This window comes from Anolis carolinensis, chromosome 2, assembly GCF_035594765.1.
Source record: "Anolis carolinensis isolate JA03-04 chromosome 2, rAnoCar3.1.pri, whole genome shotgun sequence".
NCBI lineage: Eukaryota > Metazoa > Chordata > Lepidosauria > Squamata > Dactyloidae > Anolis > Anolis carolinensis.
In genome coordinates, this window is record NC_085842.1 from 86261606 (window position 1) to 86274251 (window position 12646).

A 12646-nucleotide genomic window follows, 5' to 3' on the forward strand; every position below is an offset into this window, starting at 1 on the left:
TTGATAAGAACGACGAAAGCAATTGGTTTAAATGTTTATAAAGCTCAGCTGGTGCTAGACCTTTGATATGTTTTAATAATCTTAAATATTATTTATAATTGATATGTATATGTTTTTACATTTTTATGATATTGTGTTTTATTGTTATTGTCTGAATCTGGCATTGAATTATTGCCATAGTTTGTAAGCCGCCCTGAGTCCCCCTTCGAGGGTGAGAAGGGCGGGGTATAAGTACAGTAAATAAATAATAAAGGATCAGGTTTGTGGTATGCTGGCCTAGGTAAAGTGATGCACTTAAAATCTAAATACTTTTCATATGCTGCCCCTTGATATTCTGAAAATCCTTGGGCTTAGGTTTCATTGTTGCTCCTCATTTTAGGGAACTTCCAGGGAAAAGTGAAAGGGAAACTAGAGTCAGCTGGAAATATTTGAACAGGCCCTAAATGGGTTTAAGATTACACATTTTATGGAAAGTTGTGACTGTCATGGATTTGGCAGAAGGCAGTTATAAATTACTTGTTTATTTTAGAAATTCTCTATATCAAGGGTGGGGAATTTTGCCCCGAGGACCAAGCTGTGTATGTGGAGAGGGGGCAGTCATCTGACTCTTCTCTCTGTGCAAAAAGAAGTAGAAACAGACTTCATAGATTGGTAATAACAAGGCTTTATTCCACATTCCTTTGAGATCAGTGACAACAGCAGGATTCTCCCCTGGCCTGCAGCTTGTTTTCCCAGTTGAAATGTCAAACTTCCTCCAAAACAAGTAGCACCGCTTAGGAAAGGGGCATCATTTGCAGGCTGAGTCTAGACCCTCAGTGGGTCTGCTTGGGCCTACAGGCCGGAAGATCGTGTCCCTTGCTGCTTAGCATTGTGAGAAAATGTAGTAAGCGTTCTTTGTGTTTTGTAAATTCATCTTTGCTTTATCTTCCAGTTCTGTGCTAAACAATTTTAGGAAGCCTTCAATACCACACAGTTTGCAAATGTATTTGAATAGCATTAGGTGTTTTATGTTTTTAACACAAGGTAATAGTCTGAGTAACACTGCACATGGACATGACTATTTGAGTTGCCTGTGAAGATTTAAAGGTATCTGTTTGTTTGCTACTTTGAAGGATGGCTGTGTTTGTTGAATTTTCTGCTAGTTTTTCTGTGTGTAACTGCTTCCATTTCCTTTTAGATTCAGAAACACAGACTTTGAAAGAGCACCTTATTGATGAATTGGATTATGTGTTGGTTCCTACTGAAGCTTGGAATAAATTAGTAAATTGGTATGGCTGTATAGAGGGACAGAAGCCAATTTTGAGGAAAGTAAGTGTTTGTGATCTTAGTATGATTTCTAGTACAATCTGTCTGCATGTGGTTCAGAAATAAATCCCATTGAGTTCTGTTTTCAAACATTTCTGATGAATTGTCTGTCTTTCTCTTTGATTAAGAAACAGATGTATCTGCATTGATTTTTCTTCACTTTTATATCAGACTGGAAGAGTCTAGTTTTGGGGGTTGTTGCTCAGTTGTAATCCTAACCGACCGTGTTTTTCACCTGTATATATCTATCACTGTTCTGGCAGCTTCCTACATTTTTCTTGTAATGTTGTTGCCATTCATGAGCAGCAGGTAGATCTGAACTTTAGACACTATTTATTGGTCACAACTCCTCCAGCTATCCTGAAAAATTTAAGGGATTAAAAAAATGCTGGAGCATTTTAACGTTGTAAGTGTTTGTGCAACTTCGCCACAAAACCACAAGGATGCTGTGGCATCTTTTCTAACAATACAAATGTAACTGCTTCTTGAAATTAAATCCCTTGTATCGGTCTGAAATTTACAAAGAGTTCCACTCCTTATAATGTCCTGGGAAGATATCTGAGAGCAAGTAAAAGAGATAGCTGCCCTTCCCTAGTGGATATGCATGGCTAAAGACCACTGTGAACTAAAAATGCAATTTTACAGAATCTGTGCTTAGAAGAGTAAAATGACTGACAATGTCTGACGAATGAGTGGACTTGAACAAGAATAATTGACTACAGATTTTACATCCATTTAAAAAAATGTGAAAACTGAAGTAAAACTGAAGGGCTCCTGATGTGCCTGGTTTCATAAAATGTTTTGCTGTCTAGATGTTTATACCTGTCTCACAAAAAGCTTTTTCTTCATAGGTTGTGGAGTATGGACTGTTTGTGAAGCACTGTAAAGTAGAGGTTTATCTTTTGGAGCTGAAGCTATGTCAAAACAACGACTCTACTAATCTTGTAAGCTCTTATTTCAGCAAAGCAGATACTGTGGGTGAGTCATTCTTAATGCCACAAGTCCTCTTTCGACACTTCTACATGCCTTATAATAATTTGTTAGAAAACTATACAAGGCAAGAACATGTTGCTATTTTCTGGGAGTACCTTGTACTCTTTACATTCTGCTGAAAATAGCTAATTTCCTGTAAAATGGTATATGCTGTTTTTCTGATACTTATACACCATTGCTAAGTAATGTACTGCTATATTCCAGTTCTTATCATTTGACCTTAGCTACTGCTAGTAGCTATTTTGAATTTCAGATGCTGTTCTTGCATTTTAAAAATTCTGCTTGGAGAGTAATACAGATTATTTTTTATCCAAAATGCCTGGGGCCAGATTTTGGTATATCTGGGAAATAGTGGGAACCCAAGTTTAGTGCTTGATACAAATCCACACCTCCACCATTAGACAGATACTTGCACATCTCTCCAATCTTGGGTCTCGTTCATTTCCTACTTGTGCTATATATGGGGTGTGTGACTGGACTGAATATCTGAGGATATAAGGGAAGTGATATTTGGGGAACTAGAAAAGTACAGTTCTATACAAGAGATCTCTGAGCAGTCTGCCAGCTGCCAACTTCCACCTTTCAAACGAACAAGCAGGAATGCAGCAAAGGTGAAAGCAGGACATTGGCATAAGAAAGTTTTAGATTTTGGAGCATTTTGGGTTTTTGGATTAGGAAAACTCAACTAATTTCAGCTTCTGATAATGAACTTTTTGAAAAATTATTGTTTAGCATGAGAATATACAAATAGTTTCTGCCTTGAAATTTAAATTCAAAACCTTCTAAATTTAAATATATGTTCCAGTCTTCAGTTTATAATCCCAGGACCCAAGATTATTAAATTTATTTAAAAAAACTATTCTGCATATGTTCGATAGTAATCATAGTGCAAAGTAATTCAGGTGAACATGAACTTTTAAAATGTATTTTGTACCAGCAAGAAAGTGTAGGAAATGATTGTATTTTAATAACCCATTATTAGCATCTGCTGAAAATACATGGTGTAAGATGTTTCTTTTTCTTTTCAGCTACCATTGAAAAAGAAATGAGGAAACAGTTTAATATTCCTGATGGAAAAGAAATTAGATTGTGGAGCAGATATATGAGTAATACTTATGAACAACTAAGCAAACTCGACAGCACTATACAAGATGCAGGTCTCTATCAGGGACAGGTAAGAAGTCTAAATACTTCTGAGGTTGTATCCTAAAATGTTTTGATGGTAATGCTGGAATTTTTTGATATCTTGTATCAATTCTAGTACTTCCCTTGTGAGCTATCAATGTTGATTGCAGTTTAAAAAAAATAATTTGAATTCAGATTTAATTAGACCCTTAAATCATTGGTGTCAATGAAATCAGTTGGTTTACTATAAGGATGAACAGCGCTATCAGGGATAGTGCTGTTCATCCTTATAGTAATGGATCTAACCCATTACATGATCTTAATGAATCTTCTGAAACTTGAACCAGTTTGTGGTATGTCAAACCTGGTAGTGGCAATCTCTATACTTCATAGGAATGTTATGAATTCACATTCCAGCAGCACTCATATGGAGCAACATTTGCGTGAACTGGCACCTGCAAGAAAGGAAGGAATGAAACTATGGTGGGATCCTTGTGTTATTAGCTTAGATCACAATGGGGAACTGTGGGATTTGCAATTCCACAGCATCTGGATTGCTGTTCAGTTCCCATCCCTGATGTAGGGTTATTTATGGCATCATGTGAGTTGTGAAATTGCTGTAGCCTGAAGACAGATGTGCAGCAATTGCAAATATTACAGATAAAATGGACAATCCCTTTGTTCCTTGTCCTTGTTTTATTTTTTAAGTCATGCTGGGTCAGACGTTTGGCAGTGACTCCTCTATCCCTATAGAGCTACTTGTATGGCGGTTAGAATCTGTTTTTGCTTAGTTCTTTCTTAAGGGAGTTTTAATTTGTTTGTTTTTTTGTGAAATATCCTAAAGATCACAACACTGCTACTTTTTATTTTTCCTTTTTAGGTAGTATTAATAGAGGTAAAGAATGAAGACGGCAGTTGGCCAAGACAATCTTCACAGACAAAGTAAACATTTATTCTTTTCACTTTCTATACAGTTGCTTAGTAAAAAAATGGATCTGGGAGATATCATTATGCAACTTGTCATGATTCTAACTTATTTTTAATTTTCTCCCAACGTGTTTTTATCTTTTGTTTTGTTTCAGTGTTTTAACTATTTAAGATCCTTAAGACTGGGGAATATAATTTGGGCAAAAAACTAGTACAAAAAGTGGGATGTCCTTTAAGTTTTCATTTATGTGGCCTTAAATAATTAAATCGTACTTCTAAGTTACAGGAAGAATACTTTTTCTTAAGATACAGTGAAATGCTCAGCAATTTCTTTAAAGGAAAGAGCTGTCTATTCTAAACACTACTTCAATCTTAACTGAGCCTATTCCCAAGTCATTTTCCACCACTTGAGCTATATATTATAACTAGGTGAATCAACTTTGTTTAGTTGTGCATTTTTATAAAAATCAATGTTAGATTTTTCAAAATAGGCTAAGAGAGTTAGATAATCAATGTTAATGTAGAGTCTAAAGCTGCTTCATTTTGTTGTCTTTTTCTTCTTTGCTGCTGCCATAAACACAATGTGGCAATGTTGGGATTGCTTCAGAGTTTTAAAAGAAATTGAGTTATTCTTTAACTTTTGGGAGTTTTTTGCAGTATTTTTTGTTTCTTAACTTGCCATAAACTAACATGCTGCCTTGGGTCCACTACTGGAAGAAAGGCAGGCTATAAATTAAATTAATAGATTTTAGAAGACAATAACTTAAAAAGGTCTGGCACAATGTCCACAAGTTAGACTGTTCCAGCTGGCAGGTGTCTTTCATCCTTTAAAATGGCAGCGTAAAATGAAAAGACTCGTGTTATGAACCTCTACTTGGGGAATTTCATTGTTAAGCTGTATCTAGAAATCAATTGCAAATTATCAGAAATAATATCTTTGGTATCTTTTATATCAGTTTAAAAAGGCCTGTGAGCCAGTAGATTCATGTCACTCTTGAGAAAGGGAAATATACTTTTGGGAGAAGCAATAGGTTTAAATTAATGGGTTTCAGTACCTGGTACAAGCATAGGGTTTCTAAGCTGTGATTCAGCGATTTCTTAGTTGGAATTTAAAGTGGCATTTTACAGAGTCCTTTATCATATTTGAAACTGGCTACTGTATTCAAGGATGTGGCTATTAAATGTGGTTGGTATTTTTACTGTAGAAAAATTTCATATAGAAGGAATCCTAGTTTCAGTTTCACTCACTGAAAGTTCCTATCATAGACAATTCACTGCTTTATCTGGTACCTCAGTCCTTCAATCTTACTCTGTTGGACATCCAGAAATACCCAACAAGTTAAAGTACTATTCTGGAAAAATAAACACACAAAGAACTTTGAAAGTATTACAGCTTCTTCTTTCCCCCCCCCAGATCAAGCACTGCAACAAGCAGAAATCTAGCTACCTCTTCAAAATCATCAGCAGGTTCTTGCTCCTCGGTAGTTGCCTCTTCAGCCATTACAAATGGTGATAGCAATAACTCTTATGGTTTGAACTCCAGTCATGGCAAAGGGTAAGAGGAATGTGTCGTTTATATACATTCCTTTCTCTGAATGCTTTTATACATTCTATTCTTTATTAAATAAACTCCTGCCCTGAAGGGAGTCATGTCTGTCCTGTTTGCAAGCTTTCTACGTGTATATCTATTGTATATATACACAGGCATTTTAATTGTTCTAACTTGTATTTCATTGAGTTGGTAACATTTCTTTCCTCTTCAGATGTGCCAATTATTTTTATTTTATAACAACCTATTTTGTTTATACAGTAGCTGATGGAAAAACACTGTAGTCTAGTGTCCAAGGCAAAAATACATGTGACTTTATAGAATGGGACCTGGAAAAACCACATCTGCTGCCTCCTGAATTTTTTGCTTTAAAAAATCAATTTAAAAGCACAGCTGAAAGAAGGAATATTTCACCATGTTTTTGAACCTCAGTGGTCCTTCAGGTTATAGAACAGCATTTTTAGTAAAAGTTGTTTTAATAAAAATGTGTAAATGCCAGATCAATAGGTTTGATCTGACATCTGTACTTTACTTACACTGGTTCTAAGGCATTTTGAATTATTCTGGATAACTGGTTAGTATTAGACTTAGGCCAGGGTCAAGTTCCACCAGGCCAAGTTCTATCATACCTCACTATCTTGGCCCAGGTGCCTGGCAACTTCAGATTCCATGGTTGTTGGATAACAATGGAGTTAGCATTCAGTAGTAAATAAGAAGGAAACAATAGATATATGTGGAGTATTAGATTGGGAAACAACCACACTAGAGTTGATTTATAAATTGGAAGCTAATCAGTGAAGAAAGGATTGTTATTTGCGGACAAGATAATGAGGTATAGATTTGATGTAACAATGACTATGCTGGCTGGGAGTTGTAGGTTAAAATACCTGGGGACCCACAGGTTGAGAACCACTGCTGTAACTCCTCCTGGATCTGATCCACAGGTTAAGAGAACCCTCCAGGAGGGGGTAGGCAGGGGCAGAAGCACAAAACAACTGTAGATAGGACTCATGGAATGTATGTTCCAAGTCATGAGAGTATGTTTGGTCACTATTTATTTATTTACTATATTTGTACCCCGTTCTCTCTCACCCCAAGGAGAACTCAGTGTGGCTTAAAACATGGCAATATTCAATGCCACACATACAATCAAATAAAAAGTAAAAACATCATATATAAAATTGCAAGTAAAACATATAAAACATCACACAACATTAAGTTTCCACTATTTCTACTATAAAGATTACAGTAAATCTATTTTTCATTTTACATAAGTTTAAATTAGATATGGAAGATCACCTGAATTCCTCTTTCCAATACTGGGTTTCTCAACATCGAGGAAAGAGCTTAGGGTGCATCTGCACTGTAGAATTAATGCAGTTTACTACCACTTTAATGGTCACAGCTCAGTACTGTGTATGGAATCATGGGACTTGTAGTTTTACAAGGTTTTTAGCCTTCTTTGCCAAATAGTGTTTGTGCCTTGTTGTAGTTTATGTGGAATATAATCCATCAAAGACACAGTAGCAGAGAACATGGCTTCTCCAACTCCCAAGGGAGACAGCACTATGTATCCCAAAGCACACCCAATTATACTCCACTGGGTGTGGCCCAAACTTACTGGCCTTAATGAGCACCTGCATATAATGACCACCAGAATGAAGTTTTTTTCCATAACACGTATATCTATTTTAACCTTGGTGTTGATGCTTGCAAAACTCACCCCCATTTTCCGTATACCTGAATATGTCTCACCAAACTACATTAATTCTACAGTGTAAATCAGCCTTAGTTTACAAAAAGTTATTTTAACAACTTCCTTCTCTCAGTCTCTTAAGGTATTCCAAGATCTCTTTGCATACATTCAGTTTTTCAGTGTACTGTACATGGATTTTTTTTAATAAGAGGGGATTTCATATGGGATATTTTGTTTAACATCCAAGTAGATGGGACACCGTAATCCCCTTGAATCTTATTCTGCTGAAGAAATTCCTCAGTACTAAACCTACAAATAAAACATAACATTGGTAGCTGAAGAGTTGTAAACAGCATTCCAGAGTCTAAACCAGCATTCATGTACAAAGTTTTACAGAGAAAATAGCTTTGATTAAACTGTCCTAACAAATACTGCATTTGTGTTGGCTACTTTTTTGGGGAAACAAGAACAACAGAGCAACTAACAACAAATTTTACACCTCACGTGAATGTGCATTTTTGATGCTGGGTGGTTTTTAAAAATCTTCCTTAAAAAGGATTAATCTTGTTTGCCAATTAGTTTCTGAAGAAAAATAACCATAATTGATTACATCCTAGAAATATTCAGATTAGACTGTTGTATTCGCTCATATATGATACAGCCTTTGAGAAGTGCCTGGAAATTGTACTATTTTGTTGATTGGTACAGCCTGCTTTGAACACACAATGCTAAATAATTTAGTTTCCAACTTATTTCTTAGTCAGATTTCAAGTGTTGATTTTTATCATGAAGTTTAAAGGCCCAAATGGTCTAGGATTGGATTTAGGGCTTAAATATAATAGTAAAACCAAACAACACATTAGATATGTTGCTCCGGGTTACCATGGTGTCAGAAATATGGTGGCATCAACATTTTGGACTTTCACCTGAGGGTAGTTTCCATCACTTATTTCCTGGTAGTTTTTAGATGACTGGCAAGAGTAGTTTTGTATACAAGAGTTTTGGTGGTGCTGTATTGTTAGGTGCTTATTTTTAGATCCCTTTTGATTGTATGCTTTTATATGCATGTGTATGTGCTTGGGTGGCTGATTCAGCTTTTTTTGGAGTGATTTTCGTTATGTGGTTTTAGACTGTATTTGGATTGCTGTTTCCTTTTGTGTAATGTAAAGCAAAAAGTAAGGCACAAAAGATTTTAATTAAATTCATTTATGAAAGCTTGTTATACAGTTAAGAAACAGGCTGACTTCCATTTCATTTCTTACATTTTGTTGAAATCCTAAAGTATAAGAAAATAACAGAGTGAGAAAAGAAGAAAACAAAATGGAAAGTACATAATATATGGTGATGCATACAATGCTGATGATATATGAAGATTATACCTATAAAATGATATTTATGTAGAGCTAAAGCAGTAAGATATGACCACTGAATAATAGATGATGAATGGTCAATTTTGGAGTATAAGCCTTTTAGCAATGGTAAAACCATACGTGTGCTTTTTTTATGCTGCTTGTGAAAAACAGGTATGAATAACAGATCTGAAAGTATAGAAATACACCAAACATTGATTATCCTACACTGATACTTCAGCTGCATCCCTTACTAAAGTTGGAAGACCTAAAGATGGTAGTGCATGCTCTAGTAACCTCAAGGTTAGATTTCTCCAATGTGCTGTACATTGGGCCACCTCTGCACCAAGTTTGAAAACTTCAATTAGTTCAAGGCACAGCAGCCAGATTGATCACGGGAAGATCTAGGAGTGAGCATATAACATCCATACTAAAATCAGTTTCTGGGCAAAGTACAAAGTATTGATTATTGCCTTTAAGGCCTTACATGGTTTGGGTCCAGGATACCTACAGGATCGCCTTCTCCCATACAATCCACCCCATACACTTATGTCCAACCAGCCAGAACCTGACTAGCAATTATCACCCAGAGGATCTTTTCATGCACTGCCCCAAGACTGAAATAACCTGCCAGAAAAGATTTGACAGCAAAATGAGTTGTCAAAATTTAGTATAGGCCTATCCAGTTAATTTCAAAATATGAATTTTAAATTTACATTTTATTAGTATTGGTGCTTTAATATTTGTTCTATGTTTTTAATATATTTTAATGGTCCTTTGTTTTATCTATGTGCAGGCAGCCCCCAAGTTGCGAACAAGATAGATTCTGTAGATTTGTTCTAAATTGAATTTGTAAGTTGGAACAGGTACATTTTTGTGTGTAACTCCTGTAAGCTGTTTTTTTGATAGCATAAAGAGGGGTTAACATACCTGTAGTGTTAGTTTTGCTGTCTGTGCCTCTGTTAAGAAGATTTCACCTCACTTTCTGTCCCTGTGATAATTGGACTTTGAAAAATGTGCTTGTTGTGGAAACAAGGATTGGTGAGAAAACTTCAGTGGAGACACCTTTTCCCCATGATAACTTTTTCAGGAGTGAATTTCCCTTCCTGGAGGTAGATTTCTTTCAATTCCTGTTGTCTCAGCCCAGTTTATAACTATGAGCTGTTTGTAAATCAGATGTTTGAAACTCAGGGATTGCCTGTATTTATCTATGTTGTGCCCTGCCTTGAGCCACGAGAAAAGGCAATGATTGATTGTTATTAGTATTATACTTGCTTTTTTGTCTGGTTGTAAATATTTTGATAGCATAAAGTGATGACTTACTGATGCCTCTTCTTTTACAGAGGCTCCAGCTTTTCTTGCAACTTCTACAACAACAGGGAGAGCTCTCCACAGTCACAGCCTGGCCTCTGTGGTCTCAGTAACCTAGGAAATACATGTTTCATGAACTCAGCCTTACAGGTAAAGCCTGGTACAGTCTACTTCAGAACTCTAAATTACAGTATTTAAAGTTTATACTTACTCTGTCTTAAAATGTACAATTTTATTAGCTCCCTATATACTTGAAAAGCTAGATAAGCATAACTCTTGATAAACACAGAGAAATTTACATTGGTTCTATCTCAGATTTGTCCATGGTAGCAGCTAGACAGGGACTGAGATTTTAGTTCATCTCACTATCTGATCCATGAATGGAATATGGAACATTTTGCACATGTGATTTTCAAGGGAACTGTGGTGCTATCTAATCCAAAAGAATTGAAGGCTCTGATGATTACATTGACATCTGCCTCTGGATATTTGTATGACCATATAGTTGCTGACTTGATATTTTTAATTTATAATTTTATTTTACAAAAGAGCACACAAGAACTATATACTATATAAAAACCTTTCAAACCACTTATCTATATATATAAAGGAGAAAAAAACTGGCCGCCGTGAAGGTAGCAACAAAATTATAAATCCCAGATACACGAAACTTGACAGCGCCATCCAAAAACCTTGCCCCAAGGTTTGTACAACAAAATGACACATCAGTAACTTAAACTTCCCCCAAAAAACCCCAAAACCGAGAAAAAAGGATGTGTGCCTGCGCCAACCTCTACTCTGTGCGAGGCCCTCGCACGCTCCACCCCCGACAACCGCCACTCGCGCACGAGCCATTCCCTGCCACGCAAGCCACCTTCCCCACCATCCCCATAACACAGCGCCAGGAAACAGAGAAGGGAGAAACAGCAGCGACATCCTGAACGGGCCTTACCGTCCTGTCTCCCCCCCCCCCCCCCCCGTGCATTTCTTCACCCTTCCACAGAAAAGGACCCCCACTCAGCTGAAGAAGGGAGGTAGGGAAAGGGAGACGACTCCACTTTTCTACGGGCAAGGTGCACTCTCGCAAAAGCCCTCACAAAAGCTGAAGTTCTTCCCCCGGAAGCGAGGAAGAGGCAGCCTTCTTCAACTCAGGGGCGAGAGGAAGGAAGAGCTGCTTCTGCTGCTTCTCCTTCCCCGACACAAAAGGACCCCCACTCGGCTGAACAAGGGAGGAGGAGAAAGGGAGACAACTCCTTTTCTGCAGGCAAGGTACCCTCTCGCAAAGCCTCAGGAAAGCCTCCAAAGCCCCCACCCCAAAGAAGGCGCTTTTTTGGATTTACTACTATCTTGGGAACCCTATGGTGCTTGGTTCAGTACTGCCTGAATAAAAGTGAGCTACAACTCCCAAATTCCCAGGGCAATCACCCCCCCCCCCCCAAAACCCTTCCAGTATTCCCAGCTGGCCATGTTGGGTCTTTGGCCCAAGTTTGCTGCACATCCATCCTCGGCTGGGTTCAGGGTTTTCTCCATAAGGATAAACAGCTCAGGCTGTGGCGCAGGCTGGAGAGCAGCTGCAATCAATCACTGCAATGAATCACTCTGACCAGGAGGTCATGAGTTCGAGGCCTGCTCGGAGCCTATGTTTGTTTGTCTTTGTTCTATGTTAAAAGGCATTGAATGTTTGCCTATATGTGTAATGTGACCCGCCCTGAGTCACCTTCGGGGTGAGAAGGGCGGAATATAAATGCTGTAAATAAATAAATAAATAAAATAAACTATAACTCCCAGATCCTAGGTCAGTCACCTCCAAACCAGGCCTCTATGCACAGTTGGCTATGCTGGGTCTATTTGTGCCAAGTTTGTTCCAGATCTTACCTCAGTTGGATTCAAATCTTTCTCCAGCAAATGAACTACAAGTCCCAAAACCAAAATCCATTCCCCTAAACGCCTGCAATATGTTCAGTTGGTCATGGGGACCCTCACTACTCTTCCACATAGCCATATAACCCATAATATAAAAGCAGAATAACCCACAATATCTGCCTTCATCTGGGTTATCTGAGTCCACACTACCATATAATCCAGTTCAAACCAGATAATGCCGATTATCTGCCTTGATATTCTGGGTTATATACCACATAGCCATAGAACCCAGAATATCTCGTTTCAACTGGGTCATCTGAGTACACACTGCCATATAATCCAGTTCAAACCAGATAATGTGGATTATCTACCTTCATATTCTGGGTTATATGGCACACAGCCATATAACCCAGAATATCAAGGCAGAATAACCCACAATATCTGCTTTGAACTGGGTTATCTCAGTCCACACTTCACTGTGCATTTTATACAGCTGTGTAGAAGAACCCTCATATAATCCAGTTCTAA

At 37.5% G+C, this 12646-nt stretch overlaps 1 protein-coding gene across 2 annotated transcripts in view; it reads left to right on the forward strand.

Annotated features, from left to right (window-relative positions):
* Window positions 1-12646, forward strand: part of usp4 (ubiquitin specific peptidase 4) — a 49949-nt gene that overhangs the window by 1488 nt on the left and 35815 nt on the right. The window contains exons 3-8 of one of the 2 annotated variants that reach the window (XM_062970112.1): window positions 1178-1308; window positions 2157-2283; window positions 3327-3472; window positions 4304-4365; window positions 5765-5905; window positions 10288-10405. In XM_062970112.1, coding sequence (XP_062826182.1) covers window positions 1178-1308; window positions 2157-2283; window positions 3327-3472; window positions 4304-4365; window positions 5765-5905; window positions 10288-10405 — 725 coding nt within the window. The remainder of the gene's footprint in view (window positions 1-1177; window positions 1309-2156; window positions 2284-3326; window positions 3473-4303; window positions 4366-5764; window positions 5906-10287; window positions 10406-12646) is intronic. The other variant, XM_062970113.1, reaches the window with a different exon arrangement.